The sequence below is a fragment of the Bubalus kerabau genome, chromosome 3 (genome assembly GCF_029407905.1).
Source record: "Bubalus kerabau isolate K-KA32 ecotype Philippines breed swamp buffalo chromosome 3, PCC_UOA_SB_1v2, whole genome shotgun sequence".
Classification (NCBI taxonomy): Eukaryota; Metazoa; Chordata; class Mammalia; order Artiodactyla; family Bovidae; genus Bubalus; species Bubalus kerabau.
The window spans coordinates 22,396,535-22,418,639 of record NC_073626.1 but is presented as its reverse complement, the minus strand read 5'-3'; the positions used below and the strand labels follow the sequence as shown (position 1 = coordinate 22,418,639).

At 40.5% G+C, this 22,105-nt stretch overlaps 1 protein-coding gene and 1 long non-coding RNA gene across 3 annotated transcripts; one reads left to right on the top strand and one right to left on the bottom strand.

The window, feature by feature from the left end:
- Positions 1-686: 686 nt before the first annotated feature.
- On the bottom strand, positions 687-4,999 carry LOC129647468 (uncharacterized). Its single transcript, XR_008712339.1, has 4 exons — positions 4,944-4,999; positions 3,928-4,161; positions 2,183-2,297; positions 687-1,061 (listed from the first exon to the last, which is right to left on the bottom strand). It is a non-coding gene; the product is annotated as an uncharacterized LOC129647468 (long non-coding RNA).
- A 647-nt stretch (positions 5,000-5,646) lies between these two features.
- Positions 5,647-20,209, top strand: ZNF311 (zinc finger protein 311). Of its 2 annotated transcripts, XM_055570965.1 has the most exons (7): positions 5,647-6,894; positions 7,034-7,240; positions 7,559-7,634; positions 13,091-13,182; positions 13,501-13,627; positions 14,262-14,366; positions 16,906-20,209. In XM_055570965.1, exons 2-7 carry the CDS (start codon positions 7,187-7,189, stop codon positions 18,492-18,494), a joined length of 2,043 nt encoding a protein of 680 aa, XP_055426940.1. In that variant the 5' UTR covers positions 5,647-6,894; positions 7,034-7,186; the 3' UTR covers positions 18,495-20,209. The 2 variants fall into 2 exon arrangements, with proteins under 2 accessions (XP_055426940.1, XP_055426941.1); XM_055570966.1 differs by having other exon boundaries at positions 5,647-7,195.
- The last annotated feature ends 1,896 nt before the right edge of the window (positions 20,210-22,105 follow it).

Genomic DNA, 22,105 nt, shown 5'->3' with positions numbered 1-22,105 from the left:
TCCAAGGGGAATAAGATTCCTCAATATGTTTTAATTTCAATTGTGTATCTATAAGTTCCTTAGTAGCCTCTAAGGGGCTTTTGTAAGGGGCCATTGCTCTGTCCAAATAGGCTAGTCATTTCTGGCTTCTTCTCTGATTACACTACAGGAAAAAGCAACTTCCAGTCTAGATGAAAAATCAGCATAGGCTTCATTAGGCCCTTGTAATATCTTAGTGTAGCTACCTTTAGGTTCCTCTTGAGGAGTAATTCGATCCCAAGCTTCAAGGGCAACTTCTTTCAATTGCTCATGCAACAAAGGAGGGCATTGTATTTGAGCTTTCACCTCATCAAATTGCCCTGTACCGGTTAACATTTCAAAAGTAATTTGGTTTTGGGGAGTGCCAGCTCGAGCGTTAGAATTGGCACGATCTAGGGCTACATCATGAAACCACATTGTCCACTAAAATGAAAATTTTCTTCATCGGGGAACCAGGGATTACCTTCAACCACCGTTTGGAGACAAGCCTCTATTCGTTGACGTGAAACTGAAAGTCCCTGAACCTTAAATAAATAGTGAAGTAAAGTAGAAAAGTGGTGGGGCTTTCCAGCCGTTTGTCCCATAACCCCGCACTTAGTGACCTCCGTAGGTCCTATCAGTCACTCCGTCCGACTGCCAAGGGCGTTCACCAGGTTCTTGTTCAGGCGCCACTTGTCACCGTCTTTATAGACAAGGACCTGGGGACTGGAGTCGACAAAAAGAAGGACACAGGGGACCCAAGTCTCAAGTGAAACAAAGGTACTTTATTTGTAGCAGCGTGTGCTTTATATATATCCATACAAGGAAGCTTTAGGCAGCAAAAATAAAGTTGAGCAAAAACAAAACTAGGCGAATAACAATCTTCACAGGGCCAGAAGACAATCCATATCCTGAGTAATAGGGACGTGACTGAATAGATTACATTAAAGTAAAAGGGCACCGAAGGGAATCCATGCATGCGCTCTGTCTCATGACCGCTGTCCTGAGAACTGTGCAACTCTGCTCCTTCCTGTTTTCCAGGAACTGATAAGGAACAGAGGCCCCTTGAGAAACAGCACACAAAAAAAGAAAACAACATGTGGATTCCTTAATGTTGAACGTCCCCTGACACTGAGGAACCATGTATTGCATCTTTCCTGCAGCCTCTTGCTCAATGCCTTTGTGTAGTATTCCCTGAACTCAATTTCAGAATTAGGTACTTAGGGATCAGTCTAATCAAAACCCAATTTCCTTTAGAGGAGAAGGATACATTTGTATTAAATTGGAGAATTGAAGAAAATTTTTAATATGATGATCATTATTTAGCAATTATGAGCTATGCACTTTCATATATAATATATTGTATTTTCATCCTCACAATGTTGTTGTTGTTTAGTTCTTCAACTCTTTTGCAACCCCATGGCCTATAGCCCACCAGGCTCCTCTGTCCATGGAATTTTCCAAGCAAGAATACTGGAATGGGTTGCCATTTCCTTCTCCATGTATGAACCAGCATCTCCTGCATTGGTAGGTAGATTCTTTACCACTGAGCCACCAGGGAAACCCTAACCTTACAATGAGCTGAGATTAAAGAATTTATTACAGTATTACAGATGCAGCAACTGAGATGCAGAGCAGTTAAATGACTTGCCCAAAATATCAAGCTAGTGAGTGGCAGAGCCAGGAATCAGGTCTTCAAAACATAAGACTGATGAACTTTCCATAACACTGTTTTATAACTAATGTGCCAAGTACTTTCAAATCTCTTTTATTTTTGAATAGATAGAAGCCCCGATAGGTCTGGAAGACTGCTTTTTATCAAAATAGCCCCAGTATGAGATCCAGGACTCTGGAGTCATTAGTTTCTTTTCTAATTTTATCCTCCTTTGTAGTTTTAGACAGAATTTTAATCTCTTGGGCCTCAGGTTTCTCAAGAGTGAATGAATGAATCTTACTTGGTCAAAACTAGGGTCTCTTTCAGACTTGCAGTTCTATTATTTGAATCATGAAATTTGATGCCAGGTAATGTGTTTGTTAAATGATTTCCGTATATTGTCTCCTTGGACCTTGCTTAGGTTCTCATGTACCTGATTACCAAGTAATTTAGTATGAATTCAATCTCATAATGAAGTTAATTTTATTTGATTTTGATAAGCTGTAAAAGAAGTTATAACCATTCACAAACCTATGCAATCACTCATCCCACTGAAAGGAACCAAGACTCCTTGGAGAAATGGCTAATTCCAGGTCTGGAGCAGGAAATAGAGAAAATGATCCTGAAATATCTTGTCCTGCCAGAACTAAAAAAAAAAAAACTATCAAAGATTCAGAATTAGATGAAAAGAACACAGGAAACAAAATAAAGGGACTCCCACTGGCCAAAGATGGAATCACTTAAACATCAAAAAGAAAATATAATAATGACTGCAATTAAGACTCATTTGACAAAAATAAACTCAAAATGGATTAAAGATCTAAACGTAAGGCCAGAAACTATAAAACTCCTAGAGGAAGACATAGGCAAAACACTCTCCGACATAAATCACAGCAGGATCCTCTATGGCCCACCTCCCAGAATATTGGAAATAAAAGCAAAAATAAACAAATGGGACCTAATTAAAATTAAAAGCTTTTGCACAGCAAAGGAAACTATAAGCAAGATGAAAAGACAGCCTTCAGAATGGGAGAAAATAATAGCAAATGAAGCAACTGACAAAGAATTAATCCCAAAAATATACAAGCTGCTCATGCAGCTCAATACCAGAAAAATAAATGACCCAATCAAAAAATGGGCTAAAGAACTAAACAGATATTTCTCCAAAGAAGACATACAGATGGCTAACAAACACATGAAAAGATGCTCAACATCACTCACTATCAGAGAAATTTTGCATTGTGAAAACCACAATGAGGTACCATTTCACCCAGTCAGAATGGCTGCTATCCAAAAGTCTACAAACAATAAATGCTGGAGAGGGTGCGGAGAAAAGGGAACCCTCTTACACTGCTGGTGGGAATGTAAACTAGTACAGCCACTATGGAGAACAGTATGGAGATTCCTTAAAAAACTGGAAATAGAACTGCCTTATGACCCAGCAATCCCACTACTGAGCAGACACAACAAGGAAACCAGAATTGAAAGAGACATGTGTACCCCAATGTTCATCACACCACTGTTTACATTAGCCAGGACATGGAAGCAACCTATATGTCCATTAGCAGACGAATGGATGAGAAAGCTGTGGTACATATACACAATGGAATATTACTCAGCCATTAAAAAAGAATACATTTGAATCAGTTCTAATGAGGTGGATGAAACTGGAGCCTATTATACAGAGTGAAGTAAGCCAAAAAGAAAAATACCAATACAGTATACTAACACATGTATATGGAATTTAGAAAGATGGTAATGATAACCCTGTATGCGAGACAACAAAAGAGACACAGATGTATAGAACAATCTTTTGGACTCTGTGGGAGAAGGCGAGGGTGGGATGGTTTGAGAGAATGGCATTGAAACATGTATATTATCGTATGTGAAACAGATCGCCAGTCCACGTTCAATGCATGATACAGGGTGCTCAGGGCTGGTACACTGGGATGACCCAGAGGGATGGGATGGGGAGGGAAGTGGGAGGGGAATTCAGGATGGGGAACACATGTACACCCATGGAAGATCCATGTCAATGTATGGCAAAACCAATACAATATTGTAAAGAAACTAGCCTCCAAAAAATAAATAAATAAATAATTTTTTTAAAAAAAAGACTCCTTTGAAGGGAAAAAAAAAACCTCCTTGAATGTTTTTTAAAAACCTGTGAGTTAATGATGCTCAAAAAAAGAAAACAATAAGAAATATTAGTTACCAATTACTGCATAATGAACTACCCCCAAATTTAGAGTCAAACAGCAAATATTATCTCACACAGTTTCTACAGGTCAGCAACCTGAGAGCAGCTTAAAGATTGGTTCTGGTTCTGTCTTAAGGTTGCAGCCGATTTGTTGACCCAGGCTGCAGTCATCTGAAGGCTTGGCAGAGAGCTGACAGTTCCACTTCTAAACTCACTCATATGGCTGTTGGCAGAAAGCTTTAGTTCCTCACCACCTGGGTCTCTCCTTAATGTATGGCAGCTGGCTTTCCCCAGTGTGAGTGATCTGAGACTATGGGAGAAAAAGAGAGACCAAATGGACACCACAGTTTCTTGTATTACCTAATATTAGAAGTAACATCAGAGAACACAATGGCAACCCACTCCAGTACTCTTGCCTGGAAAATCCCATGGACGGAGGAGCCTGGTAGGCTGCAGTCCATGGGGTCGTGAAGAGTCGGGCACGACTGAGCGACTTCACTTTCACTTTTCACTTTCACACCTTAGAGAAGGAAATGGCAACCCACTCCAGTATTCTTGCCTGGAGAAGCCCAGGGACAGAGGAGCCTAGTGGGCTGCCGTCTGTGGGGTCGCACAGAGTCGTTCACGACTGAAGCGACTTAGCAGCAGCAGCAGCAGAAGGAACATAATATCATTTCTGCCATACTCAATCGGTCACACAAACCAATTGGTATAATATGGGAAGAAGCTACACAAAAGTATGAATACTGGAAGGCAGTGCTCATTGATGATTATTTTGAAGAATGGTTAATGTGTAATAACAGCAGCCATGGCACCTAGGGCACGGCTGTTTACCCTGAAAATTGGCAGTTAAATAGAAAGGTAAACATTTATTTTGTCTTTTCTGTTAGAACTCACATTTCAGAATAACCAAACAACCCTGAATTGATAGGTTAAGGAGATAAAATCCTTCTTTTAAAAGGAATTCCAAATCATAAATGTGAAAAAAAAAAAAAACTGAAATAGAAAATCCCGGTTTTGCAATAAAATACTTGATTCAGGCAAAGATCATCAGTGGATGAAACCACCAGATGAAAGGTTGATGAACTTTACCTGGAAGGATCCAACTAGCAAATGCTGATTCACTCATCGATCTCAGCCTCACAGAGAGTGAAATTATCTGACTTTATATGCCTCCTAATGTAAAGCAAACGGAAGTAGGTAGCACCACGTAAAAATAATGCTTACCCATAAAGGTAAACCAAACTCTAAACCTTTAGAGCTAACATCTAGTTAACAAATACAAAGCTAGAGAAACAGATTAAATGGGGATGGACTTAGACCAAGCCAGCATGTGGAATATTCAGGACAAATGACCAAATGTGTACGATAGGGGAGAAAGTGAAAGATGGAGGAACTATTCTAGATCTAAATTTTAAAAGAGTTAAGACAAATAACCAAATAAAGTACATAGACTTTAGATCTTGATTCAAAAAAGCAGCATATTTTATCTATTTGGGAAATTCAAATATGGACTCAGTATTAGATGGTACCCGGGAGTTATTTTAATTTTGATAGGTGGGATAATGACATTGTGGTTCTATTTTAACAGATGCATTCTGAAGAAAGTAAAACAAGAAATAACACATTTGCGCTGCGGTTGCGGAGGGTTTCTAGGGAACTCCTCAACCAGAGAGTTGATGATTTCCTAGAAAGTCACCGGAAATGATTATTGAAGGACTAGGAAGTGGAGCTAGAATAGATTCCTTTATTTTGTCATTTCTAGAGGAGAATATCGGCAGGAAGGTCTGTGTCTCCAGCCAACGTGGGATGGGACTGTAGCTGACGGGCTCCCAAGCTGCCACTGGGGTCTCCGAACCCACCGAGGGGCGGCTGGAAGGAGGCCGACACCGCCACCTGCTTCACTTAAATCTTAATATTAATACACCTCCTCCCAGGGGCCCGGAACGGCGGGCGGGGATGGGGCGGGGCTTTGGGGCCAGGTTCCCCGGGATCTGGAGTCCGCCGCGGATTGCTGCCCCACCAGGGTTTTTTCCTCCGCCTCCCCCGCGCTCTTCTTGCTCTCAGCGGCCCCTTACTTTTTTTTTCTCATTTATTTTCCTCCGCAGCATCCATTCGTGCGTTCTTTCATTTGGCCAATTTCTAGCTGAGCGACTGCTGGTGCAGGCACTGTTTTAAACGTTGGGAATAGATCAGTGAACAAAATAGACAAAAAGTCCGTGCTCTCAAAAGCCTAGGAGCTTACATTATAGGGAAAGGAAGACCTACAATAAACAATGGAAAGTATATAATTAACTTATGCACCTTGTTGGAAAGTGCTGTATAGGTGAAAGCAAGGCATGTCGGGATTGGAAGGAGGGGGTAGTCTGCAATTTTAAATAGGGCACCTAGAGTAGGTTTCCTAGGGAGGATTACATGCAAGCAAACAGTTGAAGGAGGCAAGATTATTCATCTTGAGGATAGCTTGAGGTAGAGGGAACAGCCAGTGCAAAGTCCCTAAAATGGAACCGTGCCTAAAAAGGAAGAGAAAGATCTGCGGGACTGAAGGGGGTTGAATGGGGGGGAGAATAGTAGGAGAAGTAATAGCAACCCTGTAGACTTATATGCCACTGTAAGGACTTTAGCTTTTATTTTGAATGAACAGAGGCGATGCAATGAGATTCTTTAGGGCCTTATATGCTACTCCTTATTTTGAGTAAGATAGACGCATTGAGGGCTTTTAAGCAGAGAGCTGAAATAATCCAACTAAGTTTTAAATAGCCCACTTTATTGTATTGAGAAAAGACAAGTAGAAGACAAAAGACAAGGACAGAAGCAGGAGACCAGTTTGATGGCTAACACAATACAGGTCAAGGCAGGCAATGGTGGCTTGGGCCAAGATGGTGGCAGGAGAAGTTGTATTCTGGATATATTATCATCTTCAATTTGTTCCTCTTCTCCCTCATCTCTCATAGATACTCCAGATTCTCAGTGATTCCTTCTTTTCACTTTGGTCACATCCCTCTATTCTCTCTTCCCTTCATCAAATATACAGGAAAACAAGGTATGGGATCACCTCTAGCTTATTACTGCTGATAAACCCCACATCTAGGGCAGTATTGATACATCAAACCAAAAAGCAGCTGCCCTGTGGGTCAAGAGCAGTCTTTTGACTGGTCTCACCAAGGCTTATATCCCTGAAGGGAGGCTGATATCCACTGGAGCCACTTCAAAACTGGTTATCTGGGCAAAGCCAGGATTGACTTTAGGAGCTGGATCCAACCAGCAGAGAAGAAACTCGGACAGTGTTAGAAGACTGGAAAAGAAAAGAAAGAAAGAAGACTGGAAAAGAAGACATGCAGCAGGTAAAAATAGGAGAATCTGCAGTATATCACAAGGAGAAAGAAGAAGTGAGTCCGGGAAAGGAGGAAAGCGTTGGAAGTGTGGTGAGGTTGGATTGACTGTGAGGAAGTTTTCTCCTTCAAAATACTTTTTCTGGATTACCTGGTGATGTTTTTAAGTTATAGAATAATTGGATGCCATTTCTGTTTTTCATAAGGTATATCAGAGACTGAGCCCATGTTTTTCTCACCCTTTTTGGTAGTTTGGAGAGTTGACTTCCACGAATAGAACTTTATAGTTGGTTGCATAACCAACCAATATGCAGCTTCCCATAAATTTTCTGTCCCTCCATAACTTCTCCAAATGTTTTCTATTCCTTGCAATAGATCGTGGTATCAGATGAGAGTCCAGGATCACCAAACCAGCTTTGCATCACTGATAGCATGTTCCTACAGGAAAGAGGTAATGTACACAGGGTATTGTGGCAGGAGTTATGGCAGCTAAAAATGGGGCAGGGACACAGACTAGGTGAGAGATGCTTCCTGGGGCCTGGAAATATGCTCGTTATTGAGTATTTATAGAAAAATCTATTATTTCTATACTAGGCTTTTCCTGGTATTGATAGGAACTAAATTATTCAGTTTCTGCCCTCGTCTTAATTCAAATTTGGAAAAAAATAAAAATTCATAAGAAAAGATTCTTCAAAGCAGTTTATGGAAGATAGTGAATGTATTCATCCACTTATTATATGTTCAACTCAATATATATATGACAAGTAACTTACATATGTGTATATGAATATTTGCACATGTTAAACTTGTATAATTTGGTAACGTCTCCCCAGTTTTACCAACTGTAAATTTTGATTGTATGTCATTTTATTTCTGTACATCTGTTAACCCTGAGATTTTTACATTATAGTATAACTGAGAAATAGAAGATAAAGCCATGGCAAAAGAAGGAGCAAAGGTTTTGTTGTGAAACTCTGGGAAAAATAAAGAAGGGGAAATGTGGGACTGGGCTTTAGAAATGCTCTTCAGTGGCATATATGAAGAGAAAAGTGGATAAGATTTGTATGTTGTGCTAAGTCTCTTCAGTCGTGTCTGACTCTGTGCAACCCTATGAACTGTAGCCCACCGCGCTCCTCTGTCCATGGGATTCTCCAGGCAAGAATACTGGAGTGGATTGCCAGTCCCTTCTCCAGGGAATCTTCCCCATCCAGGGATGGAACCAGCATCTCTTACGCCTAACCAGCATTGGCAGGCGGGTTCTTTACCGTCTTGTATAGACAGAGGCTATTAGACAGAGGACTAGGCACCTGGACACCCCTAAAATAGGCTTTTAGGATGATACATATTACGTGCAAAGAAAAAAAAAAGGTAAAATGAATTTCTAAGCATATTATTGGAACTTCCAGAAGAGAAATCTTGAAATTTCTACTGTAAAGTAATCATAAAGGAAAAATTAATACTATAGAACATATTTATCACAAATTTAAGAGGTAGAAAACAATGGATATTGCTTAACGTGGTTGTTAATTCTATTTCATTTTTTTAAAAGTTTAAAAATATATATAACTTTATGGTTCACATCTGACCTGAGTATTCCAGTCTTCTTTTTCTCAAAATGTATTGAATTATCTTCCTATAAGTGATTTTTAGGGTCATAAGGTTTACAATTACTTAGCATAATATGTAAATGAGTTAATCTCATCCTGGATAATATCTGTACATTGCTTTAACAAATAGTTTTGTCATGGGCTGAATGTATATATCCCCTCAAAATTCATAGGTTGATGCCCTAACCCCCACCCCAGTGTTATATTTAGGGGTGAGGCTTTGGGAAGTAATCAGTTTTAGATTAAGTCATGAAGGTGGGACCCCAATGATGAGATGAGTGTCCTTAGAAAAGGAAGAGACTCTCACCCATGTGTGAATTCCCCCAAGTTCATTTTTAACTGATCTTTCAAATTCAGAAACTAAGAAATAAAGTTTAAGAATCACTACAGTGAAGAGAATTCCCTCGCACTCCAGTCGTTAGGACTGCTGCTGTTGCATAAGTTCAACACTGATGGGAGAACTAAGATGTCACAAGCCGCAATGCACTGTTCAGTTCAGTCCAGTCTCAGTCTGTCCCGACTATTTGCAACCCCATGGATTGCAGCATGCCAGACTTCCCTGTCCATCACCAACTCCTGGGGAAAAAAATCACTACAGTGGTTACCAGGGGCTGAGGAGAAGGAAAAATAGAGTTGTTGTTTTGTTGTTTAATGGGTATAGAGTTTCAGTTTTGCAAGATGAAAAAGTTCTGGAGATCTGTTATGATTTTCAGTTCAGTTTAGTCACTCAGTCGTATCCAACTGAACTGCAGCACACCAGGCCTCCCTGTCCATCACCAACTCCTGGAGTCCACCCAAACCCATGTCCAATGTGTCAGTGATGCCATCCAGCAACCTCATCCTCTGTTGTCCCCTTCTCCTCCTGCCCTCAATCTTTCCCAGCATCAGCATCTTTTCAAATGAGTCAGCTCTCAGTATCAGGTGGCCAAAGTATTGGAGTTTCAGCTTCAACATCAGTCCCTCCAATGAACACCCAGGACTGATCTCCTTTAGGAGGGACTGGTTGGATCTCCTTGCAGTCCAAGGGACTCTCAAGAGTCTTCTCCAACAACACAGTTCAAAAGCATCAATTCTTCTGCACTCAGCTTTCTTTATAGTCCAACTCTCATTTCCATACATGACCACTGGAAAAACTATAGCCTTGACTAGATGGACTTTAGTTGGCAAAGTAATGTCTCTGCTTTTTAATATGCTGTCTAGGTTGGTCATAACTTTCCTTCCAAGGACCAAGCGTCTTTTAATTTCATGGCTGCAATCACCATCCACAGTGATTTTGCAGCCCAAAAAAATAAAGTCTGACACTGTTTCCCCATCTATTTGTCATGAAGTGATGGGACCAGATGCCATGATCTTAGTTTTCTGAATGTTGAGCTTTAAGCCAACTTTTTCACTCTCTTCTTTCACCTTCATCAAGAGGCTCTTTAGTTCTTCTTCACTTTCTGCCATAAGAGTGGTGTCATCTGTGTATCTGAGGTTATTGATATTTCTCCCGGCAATCTTGATTCCAGCTTGTGCTTCTTCCAGCCCAGCGTTTCTCATGATGTACTCTGCATAGAAGTTAAATAAGCAGGGTGACAATATATAGCCTTGACATACTCCTTTTCCTATTTGGAACCAGTCTGTTGTTCCATATCCAGTTCTAACTGTTGCTTCCTGACCTGCATACAGGTTTCTCAAGAGGCAGGTCAGGTGGTCTGGTATTCCCATCTCTTTCAGAATTTTCCACAGTTTATTGTGATCCACACAGTCAAAGGCTTTGGCATAGTCAATAAAGCAGAAATAGATGTTTTTCTGGAACTCTCTTGCTTTTTCCATGATCCAGCAGATGTTGGCAATTTGATCTCTGGTTCCTCTGCCTTTTCTAAAACCAGCTTGAACATCTGGAAGTTTGCGGTTCATGTATTGCTGAAGCCTGGCTTGGAGAATTTTGAGCATTACTTTACTAGCATGTGAGATGAGTGCAATTGTGTGGTAGTTTGAGCATTCTTATGATTTTAGTGTGGTACATTTGTTACAAGCGATGAGCCAATATTGACACATAATTATTAACTAAACTCTAAACTCCCTAGTTTATATTGGAGAAGGAATTGGCAACCCACTCCAGTATTCTTGCCTAGAGAATCCCAGGGACAGAGGCTGCCATCTATGGGGTTGCACAGAGTCAGACATGACTGAAGCTACTTAGCAGCAGCAGCAGCAGTTTATATTAGGATTCATGCTTTGTGCTATACATTTATATGGGTTTCTACAAATGGATAATACTGTATATCTGCTATTAAAGTAGCATACAGACTATTTTGATGCCCTAAAAATTCTGTTCCACATATTCATCCTCCGCCCCCCATTGTGAATATTTTAACACTATTGAAATACTTAGAAATAGTTAAAATGGTAAATTTCCTTTTATATTTTTTACCACATTTAAAAATAGTTTTTAATGTAAGGAACACTTAGGAAAAAAAGCCACTACAAAGTAACAAAACTTTTGTAATTTATGAAGAAGATATGGTAAAAATCCAACTGGGATGCATATGGAGGAGAGTTTGAGTTAAATAAGAGTATGCTTTGTCAAAAATTTAAGATTTATACATTTTACTGTATATAAATTTTACTTTAAAAATAAGAATGTAAACAAATATTCAACTTTAGTTAATGATATGTGGCATAGTGTTAGGGGTGATGTATGCTGATGTCTTCAACTTACTTTGAAATGCAACAAAAAATAAAATGAATTTATAGATAGTTAGATGGACAGATATGTGATAAAGCAAATATTGCAAAATGTTAATAGTAGAATGTCAGTGGTGAGTATATGGATGTTTCCCATATAGTTCTTTCAACTTTTATGTATATTTGAAAATGTTCATTATAAAATGGTGACTGAAAAAAAAATTGGGAGGTTAAAGTTTATTGATATTATAAGGAAAAGAACTGTTATGGAACATTTCAGAACAAAGCCTGTATCTGCTGTGAGCTCTGTGCCTGCCAGGTGGTTGGTTTGCCAACCAACCAACTTTCTGAGACAAAGAGTTATAAAGTAACAGACTTTCAGAGGAGATAGTGAGGAAACTGTGTGGAATCCACAATGATTGAACACAGACCTGTTTTGATCAAAAGCTAAGGGTGACATAGACCAAAGAAGAATCTTCTTGGCATATTTCTGAAGAAAAAGCCAATTTTTTCCTAAATTGAGGTTTTGGTGAAATTGAAGTGAGAGTTTTGGGGTCCTGAGGCCAAGGGATGACCCTAGAGTCTTACCAATAGGTGACTTCAGACCAGAAAGGAATGGTCTTAGACTGGGGAGTATGTTGAGAACTATAAAGAAAGATAAACCACCATAAACACTGAAGCTACAGAAAGGCCAGGTTGGCCTGCAAGGAATAAAACAGGGCCCCATTAACCCGTAATGTGAAACTGTACTTTTTTCCCAATCCATATGGATCATACTTGGTCATTTGTACACTCTGAAAAAGTTTCTTCTGCATTTTAAAAAGTGGTGTGTGTTATACTATACTGGAAGGGCAGTTGGGGGCGGGGAGCAGAATTGCTTAATACTAGGAATTAACAGGAAAAAGACTCAGAATCAAAGCAGGGAAGTGATTTTCTCTAATAACAAGAGAAAAACTTTTTCTAGTGAACTAAGTGGAGGTAGACCAAGTAGTAAGTTACATAAGGAAGTCAGCTTTGGACCTATCCCTTTTTATTTATATTTATTTATATTTCCTTTAAAAAAATACTTATTTGGCTGCATTGGGTCTTAATTGTGGATGCGGGGTCTTTCAGCTGGTAGTTGCAGTGTCCAGGGTTAGTTGCTCTGTGGCAAGTGGGATCTTAGATCCCTGACCAAGGATCATATTTGTGTCTGGACCACCAGGGAAGTCCCTCTGTGGATATTTCTGATGCATACCTGTCCTTTTTTCCCCTCCACCTCCACCCCAAGTCTTTCTGGACAAAATTACTGCAACATTCAAATACAGGAAGTCAAGCTATCATATTAAGCTGGTAGTCAGTGATTTGGGCCTCTTAGGTCTTCTAGGATAAAGGGAGACAGAGTAAAGGATTTAGTAGGTGAGAGAAAAGAAGAGTGCACTTACAGTTGGCTTGGCTGCTAGCCAAGTCATGATACCTCACACTGGAAACTGAGACTAGAGGAATATCGGAGAAAGAGGATAGTGTAACACAGTCAACTTACCCCCTAGATCAGAGCTTCATAAGCTTCTAGGTTGGGGGAGGAGAGGATGAAAGTAGGCTTCATTAACACTGTGCTGAATTGACTCTAGGCTTATTTCCCTTCTCTCAGCTCTACCATTTCCTCAGTGCCCTGCCTTAGCCAGAGATGGAAGCCAAGGAAACCTGCCAGGAGCAAAACATACAGGGATGAGCCAGCCTCAAGTGAGCTAAGGCCCCTTCCTTCCTTCCTGAAAATATATCACTGTCTCCTAAATGTGGCCTTGTCCTCACTCCCAAGTCCAGGTGCTCCCTCTCATAAGAGATGCTTTTTTGGATGACAGACCATTTGTGGATTGTTTGTTCGTTATTTTTTGCTACTGAAAGCCTATGCTCCTTTTCACCTCGTCCCCAGATATACACCAACCAGTAACAGCCTTTCACTTCTGTAAACCTTCTCCCTACAAATTCTTTTCTTCTGCCTCTGTTTCCTGAGGGAACTATGAAATTTCCTCCCACAAAAGCAGGAACATGTTGTTTCAGGAGTCAGTGACATTTGAGGATGTAGCTGTGAACTTCAGTCATGAGGAGTGGCAGTGTCTGACCCACGCTCAAAGACACCTCTATAAAGATGTGATGTTGGAAAATTATGGGAACATGGTGTCACTTGGTAAGAACGTTCCCTGCACTTGGCTTAGTACTTTCTCCCTTCCTTTTTCTTTTCATTGTTTTGTTGATGAGTATGAGGTCTCATATTGAAAATCAGAGCCCTTGTTCTTTATCATCAGCATCTTCCTCCCAAATTAGTTTTGAATTGTCCCTGTTTACATAACAAGATAATTTCCTGGCTAACTTAGTTGCTGTTTTCTGATTCTCTGAAATGAAACTCTCTCTGAATAGAACAGAAATGCTTAGCTTCTGTTCTCCCTAGATTCTTGCCTCCTCAAGCCTCTCATTTTCTATTAAATGCTCTGTATCCATCACCTAGTCATGAACTCCTTCCTAGTGGCTGAAAGCAGATTAGCCTTCCTCTACAAACTCCCATTCTCCTAAAAAGAACAGGGAAAATATAACCAACCAACAGTTTTCCAGAAACTCTTTCTTTGCCTTTCTGAGTATTGACTTCTGAGAAAGTCCTTCAACCTGTTTCATTTACAGGTTACCAGACCCCTGAATAAACCCTTTTCTCTGCCCAAATAAACATTTCTTTCCTATTTTCATATGCAAACAGAGGGATCAAGGTAAATGTTAGGACAGTTCTTTGTTGCTATACACACTTATTCCTTCTTCCTCTGTACAACCAGGATTTTCATTTTCTAAACCACCTTTGATCTCCCGTCTGGAGCAAGGTGCAGAGCCCTATGTTCAGGATCGACAGGACTGGGAGTTCCTGAGCTGCTCCTATCCAGGTGAGTGCCAGAGAAGCTGCCTGTCCCCTTGTGTGTTTCACGTGACAAAATGGTTATAGAATGTTCTTAGTGGTGGGCCATCCATCCTCAAGGGCCCAGAGAAATCTATTTAGGAAATCTTAAAGGCAGAGAAAACATACTATTTGGGTAATTATTCTGTCACTATCTAATTGGCTCTTTGCAACATATCTAATAGAATTTTTTCAATTTCTTGCAAAAAGGCTCTGACAATTTATCTGCCCTCTGTGTATCATTTACTGCAATGCTCAGAGAACATTGCTTTTCTGCCTCTGGATTTTAGGGGGTTTTGTTTGTTTGTTTTTTAGGACCTTCCCTCTTTCAGAGTCCTGAGCCTTTGACCCTTGTCTTGTTCTATTCTCTCTTATTGTGAAGCTGGATGCCTGCCACACTGACAGTGCTAACTTTTACCTCTTTCCTGGGCAGCAGTCTCATGTTTCTAACTCCTGATTTTTATTTGAATATTGCATTGTCATGTAGGAAGCAACATATCTAAAGACAAACTCATCTCTCCCTCCAAGGCTGTCTCTTCATTAAGCTCTCCCTATTTCTATATCTGGTTCTACCTCTTTCTTACTTTTCTTTCCATTCCCTGAACCTCTTATGTAGTGAGTCATGAAATATTACCAGCTCTTCATTTAAACTATTTTCTACATTTATCATTCAAAAAAAATTGTCCTTTGCTGACAGGGCAACTCCAGCTTCCCTATCCAAATACCTACTCTTCCGTCCTACCTTCCATCTAAAAAGCATAATTGGGCAACTGTTATGTGCCAGCTATTACATAAGGTTCTACAAATAGACAGTCAGATAAGATATGGGCCCTGACTTCCAGAAGCTTGTTTTCTAGTGGGGAAGGCAGATAGGTAAAGAAGTAATTATACAGTCCAGTATGATGGGAGTTACTGAGATATATAGATAAGGATAAGCACCTGATATACATAAACAGAGAGGAAAAACACCTAAGTCTGACCTGGGGACCAAAAGACTGCAGGAGGAATGACAACTGAACTAAGTTATGTGGAATAAGTGAGGTCATTTCGTTGAAGGAGGGGAGAGTCCTTCTAGGCAGAGGGGAATAAGAATGTGAACTGTGAATAGGTCAGTATGACCAGAGCAAAGGACTTGCAGTAGCCAGTGGAGACACTACAGAAGCAGTGGACAGGGGCAAGATCATGACTGAATGAGTTTTTGGTAAACTACAGACCTTGAACTTTATTCTTATACTAACAGGTAAGATGATTAAGTACTTATTTCAGTGATGCAGGTGCTTTACATACATTGATCCATTTCATTATCATGGGTAACCTAGACCCCATTTTATCGATAAAAACAATGGGTCACAGAGAGAAGTTACATCATCCTCCCAAGTTGGCACAGTTGTTAGGTGTCAGAACTAGGACAGTGAGCTGGGGCTCTTGACTGTACATTTTACTTCCTGTCTGGTTAACTATGGAGCACCAGTGAAGTGTTTTAAGCTAAAAAGTGATGTGATTAGATTTGATTTTTAGAAGGAATAATCTAGAAGCAGTGTACAAGATGGATTAGAGAGGAAGCAGACTAAAGGACTTTTGAGGGGTATTGAAGTTAGCTAGTGAGAATGCACTAGAAATAGAAATGAAGAAGGGATAGAGTTAGGAGATAATAAGAGATAGATTTGGACTCTGGTTGCCAATAGTAAAAATTAACTCAAGCTAGCTTAAGCAAGAGAAAACAAATTTACTTATTATTCAGGGTATCATAGAACTTAAGAGCAAGTATACAGGAGGCTTAAGAAGGGCTGGAATGCCATCAGGCCCTGCTCTCCAGCTGTCTTCTCTGCTACTCTGTGGGTCTGCTCCATTCTTCTTTCTTGGCAGATCGATCTCTGCTTGTCAGTCCCAGTGACAGAGCTTTCCATCCCCTATACAGCACCCATATCCCAACACCACTCAAATTTAAGTGCTAAAGATCCAGCCGTCTTCAGAGCCGGGCCTTACCTGCTTTCATATCATGATTCCAGAGTTCATGAGGAGAGAATCTGGTCTGGTTTGGATCAGGTCTTCCCCAGATCTAACCTATCCTACCCAAGTGGGCAGAGGTACACCACAGAAATAAGGCTCCCCAAGGTCCACCGTCAGGAACAAAGCAGACATATCCTTACAAAGGGGGCTGCACTGGCACTTGAGCGCCACCTCTGCAGCTCACTTCACCAGTAACATTTGTAAAACGTGAGTATTAGAATGAGTTGAAAATGATTTCCAGTTTCCTGTTTAGGGGCTTAGGTGTATGAAGTTATAATTTGCGAAACTAGGAGATTCTAGAACATGGGTAGACTTTGGAAAGATTTATGTCAGGTTTACTCAGTTTTGAATATCTTCATACTTTTCAGTGTTTCAGCCTCCTTTGACCTTTGCCATAATGTTAGCAATTCTTCAAGCGTGAGAAAGTCATTTACTCTTCCAACAACTTACCATTGCTTCCCCTGTCCAACTCACTTATCTCCTTTCCTCTATCTGACATTTTTATTTTCTTGTTTAAGTATCAGCTGCCAAGACATGGCCTGAGAGTGAGAAGGCAAGATCAGAACAGGAGGTTTTTGAAAATGGAGAAGTATGCTGGGTGAAATTTAAAAGTCTCCTAAAAGTTGTTTCCCAGGATCCAGAGGTTGGAGAAGTTTGTGTACAAGATGTCAAATTAGAGAATCAATGGGAAATGCCTGTGAGGGAGAAATGGAGAGAAGAGAAAGAAAGCTGTGATAAGGTAACTTTCAGGAAAGGAAAGAACCAGAAGGGACTTATAAAACACTTCAGTCCAAACTCAGAATGTATTCTGTATGGAGTTCTTACGGAAAAGAAACAGCATGAATGTACCCGATGTGGCAAAAACTTCAGTTGGCATTCTGACTTAATTCTCCATGAGCGAATTCACTCTGGCGAGAAACCCTATGTGTGTAATGAGTGTGGGAAAGCATTCAAGACCAAAAATCAACTTTCCATGCACCAGATAATCCACACAGGGGAGAAACCCTTTAACTGTACCCAGTGTGGGAAGGCCTTCAGTAGTAGATCCGCTCTTTGCCGACATAAAAAAACCCACAATGGGGAGAAGCCACACCCGTGCAGTGACTGTGGGAAGGCCTTCAAGACCAGGTACTGTCTCAGGATGCATCAGATCATCCACACAGGAGAGAAGCCTTACGAATGCAGTGACTGTGGGAAGGCCTTTCAGTTTAAGCATTCCCTCATCATCCACAGCAGGAGCCACACTGGGGAGAAACCCTATGCATGTGAGGAGTGCGGGAAGGCTTTCAGCGGGAGTTCAGACCTCATCAAACACACAAGAGTCCACACTGGGGAGCGACCTTATGAGTGCAATGAGTGTGGGAGGGCCTTCAGCTGGAGCTCAGACCTAAGCAAACACAGAAGACTCCACACTCAGGAGAAGCATTGTGAGTGCCCTCAGTGTGGAAAAGCCTTCAGCAACGAGGCAGAGCTCACCAAACATAGAAGAATCCACACCAAAGAGAAGCCTTATAAGTGTAAGGAGTGTGGGAAAACCTTTCATCATAACTGCAAATGCCGGGCTCATGAACGAGGACATACTGGGGAGAAGCCCCATCGATGTGGTGATTGCGGGAAAACTTTCCAAGATCAACACTGCCTTACCATCCATCAAAGAATCCACACTGGAGAGAAACCTTATAAATGTTCAGACTGTGGTCGAGCTTTCAGTGGGAAATCAAACTTGACCAATCATCAAAGAATCCACACTGGAGAGAAACCTTACAGGTGTGAGGTGTGTGGAAAGGTCTTTCATCAGAGCTCAGTCCTGAGACAGCATGAAAGAATCCACACGGGTGAGAAGCCATTTACCTGCCATGAGTGTGGCACGTCTTTCCGTCAGAGCTCAGCCCTGATTGGACACAAGCGAGTTCATACTGGAGAGAAACCTTATATATGTGAGAAGTGTGGAAAAGCTTTCAGAGTGAGCTCAAATCTTACTAGACATAAGAAAAGAAAACATAGAGTGTGGGAAACCCACAAACGTGGAGAGAGTGGGAAATCTCTCTCTCCAGTAACTGGTTCTCAGACCTTTTCATTCATCAATATTTTGACCACCAACAACTGAGAGTAGTGATTCTGGTGTTTACACTTTATCATTTCTTCTTCTACGTCTTATACTGATCACTCTTGTCTCCTGTGTTGGTTCTTCCTGGTTCCCTGACCCCTCTAATTGTGAGATCTCTCAAGCCTTTGTCCTTGACCTTCCCATTCAGTGTTTCTTTGGTGAGCACATTCACTTCCAAGATTTTGTCTATCAATAATAGTACTGTAATACTACATACTAGTGCCCTACACATGCCAGGCACTATTCTTTACAGTTTTAAATAATTTAATCATACAACGTCCCTGTGGGATGAGGAAATTGAAGCATAAAAAAATTAAGAAACCTGTCATGGATCCTGTAACTGGTAAATTCTAAACAAATGCCTGCTGAATGCTCAGACTTCTCTGAGCAATTTCTGTAATCCTGTACCACATTTCTTGAATGTGAAGCTATACCTCAGTTTAGCACAGAACATTTTTTTGATTCATAAACATTGATTACTTTTAGTAAGTTTTTTTATTTTTTTTGGCCACAGTTCTCAGTTCCCTGACCAAGAACCAACCCTGTGCCCCTTAAGTGGAAGTAAGGAGTCTTAACGACTAGACCACCAGGGAAGTTCCAGCAAATTTTACATTAAAGCTTAAATGGTACTCTTCTATATAGATTCAGAATTTCTGAGATTCAGCAGAGGAAGGAAGACAAGGCAAAGGCAGATTTTTTTAATTACAAATAAATAGAAGTCAAGTGTGAGCTTTCCAGGTGTCGCAGTGGTAAAGAATCCGCCTGCCAATGTAGGAGATGCAAGAGATGCAGGTTCAGGTCCTGGGTCAGGGCGATGCCCTGGAGCACTACATGGCAACCCACTCCAATATTCTTGCTTGGAAAATTCCATTGACAGAGGAGCCTGGTAAACTACAGTCCATGGGGTTGCAAAGAGTTGGATGTGACTGAGTACACACAGAGAAGTCAAGTGTACACAGCTCAAGTGGAAGTTTACATATGGAAAGAGCATGAAGCCTGTCCCACTTTGTTATAAATGTACTAAAAGGTCTTCAAGGTGTTGATTTCTTAAATATTTGTTTTATCTATCTGCATGACATATGAAATGCTCTTTCACAAGGATTAATAAATGTATATCTTTTCAAGTCTTTCAGTGTCTCTTAACATCTATCCTTTCTCTTTCAAATGTTACAGATTCTTACTGCAGACAGAATTAAATATACACATGCAATAAGGCTAAGGAAATGGCAACCCACTCCAGTATTCTTGCCTGAAAAATCCCATGGACAGAGGAGCCTGATGGGCTACAGTCTGTGGGATCACAAGTGTCAGACACGACTAAGCAACTAAACCACCACATTCAATAAGGCTATTAAGATAGAAATTGAAAATCCTAGAAGAGGATGCAGGTGTGTGTCAGTTAACATAATGACCATAATTGAGAATTAAATTTAGTTCTAAGTTCCCTGACCGGTCAAGAAAGAGATGAGCAGTGGGTTACCCAGTATTTGTCAAAGGTGTTTTACAAGCTAATTTTTTTTTAAAACTAACAAGTTTAGGAAATGCTGGCTAGGTGGGGATTTTTCTTCCCTTAAAGACTTCTCAGGGTTTATAATATGCTGATGTCGTTTCTAAATCTTGAACAAAAGAACTGTAAGAAGCATTGCTTTCCCAAAGAGAAGGACAAAAAGAATCCTGTTTGGAGGAGCACCTTCATGCCCTCTTGTTGCACAGAAAACATTTTGGGAAATGGTTACACCTTAGCTAATTGGACAGAGTCCAAGATATACAATTTTCTAGTAACAAATTCCAAAGGGAATTACATGGCTTATTACACAATAGACAGATTAAACATTGGTCTTCAGGTTCAGTGTCTACAGTATATTAGAGCATGTTCCTCATATAGGCATTTCTTATATAGTTTGTTGAAGAAAACTGAGATGAAAACATTTCGGCTCTAACTCTAAAATTGCTTCTATGGAAGATGAAAATCTGTATATGTGGCTTTCAGATGATAGATACAGTGTGACTTAAGAACAGAGTTCAGGATATGTCTGGAGAATTCATAGTGCTTTTCCAGTCTTTTTTAAGTATGAAGACCCCTTATTTGATGATGAAAACTTTTCACCAACACCTCATGCATACACGTACTACAAGTAGTTGTACTTTAATGCTGATGGCAAAATGTTGTCATGTTCTCCAGAAACCTGAGGTTTCATTAATTACAACAGCATATATGCTTTTGTAAAATGTATATACATGTTCAGGATGTTTATTTTACCTGCAAATTATGACGTGCATTTAGATTTTGGACTCAAAAGTCCTTAGCCTATCAGGAGAACCCTCAAGTGCATCCTTTCATGTTGCTTCTTTAGTCCATCTTCTAACAGAATCTGGCAAAGTTTCAATTCCAGTTTAAATTCTGGACAATTCTGGAGTGTTGCTGTTTTGTGTTATTGACTGCACAGTCATGTCTTTCAGACACTGATTAACTGAAGGAGGTGGCAAGCCTGACATCCCATTGTGAAAGTTGAGCAACCTCTGTATTGGGCCCAGATAGAGTAGACTTCATCCTCATGAGTCCATCTTCAACATGACTGTTGTCTCCCTAAAATAGTCCTATGATCGTGACACCTGGCTTTATTTGTTTTTATTGAAGTATAGTTGATTACAATATTTTGTTCACTTCAGGTGTACAACTGCCTTTAAAACTCCCAACTGACTCTCAGTCCTGCAGTAAAAACCCCCAAATTACTAGCTCAAACTCCAGGAATCTTTTGATACTTCTTTAACACTGAAAATGAACATTATGAAAAAACGCTTAAGAAGTTTAGGATATTTTACCTGTGGAAAAGTCAGCACATTTTAAAAGAATCCTAAAGTGGGGTGACAGAAAAGGCAATGGCACCCCACTCCAGTACTCTTGCCTGGAAAATCCCATGGATGGAGGAGCCTGGTAGGCTGCAGTCCATGGGGTCGCGAAGAGTCGGACTCGACTGAGCGACTTCAATTTCACTTTTCACTTTCATGTATTGGAGAAGGAAATGGCAACCGACTCCAGTGTTCTTGCCTGGAGAATCTAAGGGACTGGGGAGCCTGGTGGGCTACCGCCTATGGGATCTCATAGAGTCGGACACGACTGAAACGACGCAGCAGCAGCAGCAGCAAAGTGGGGTGAATGCTCAGTTACTCAGTTGTGTCTGACTCTTTTTTAGACCTCAGGGACTGTAGCCCACCAGACTCGTCTGTCCATGGGATTTGCCAAGCAAAAACTGTAGAGTGGGTTGTCATTTCTTCTTCCAGGGAAATTAGGATAGACTCGACTCTACTATATAGTCGTAAATTTCGGAAAATGTTTGTATGCCCTCAGGTCAAGAAAGATTTTTCAAACAAGGAGCCGAAACAAGACGATTTTGATACTTTTCTCCATTCCCATCCTATAAGTATTTCCAAATTAGAGAAGGACACGAAGGAAGTGAGCTGAGAGAGGCTGGAGAAAGGATAGTGACTATTTTCAGTATAAATTATTCCCTCGGAGGCACTGCCAGGATCTATATTAAATTGCAGGGCATTCCCAGGAATCTAACATCCAGTCATTTGTTTGTAATAAGGATTGTATGCATAAAAGCACT

What these genes read in the sequence shown, in the direction of transcription:
- ZNF311 (XM_055570965.1), top strand. Translation starts at nt 7,187, where the DNA reads ATGCAGCAGGTAAAAATAGGAGAATCTGCAGTATATCACAAGGAGAAA. An exon ending in CATGTTCCTACAGGAAAGAG is followed by an intron (nt 7,635 to 13,090) that starts GTAATGTACACA and finishes CCCTTCTCTCAG; the next exon opens with CTCTACCATTTCCTCAGTGC. An exon ending in TGGGAACATGGTGTCACTTG is followed by an intron (nt 13,628 to 14,261) that starts GTAAGAACGTTC and finishes CTGTACAACCAG; the next exon opens with GATTTTCATTTTCTAAACCA.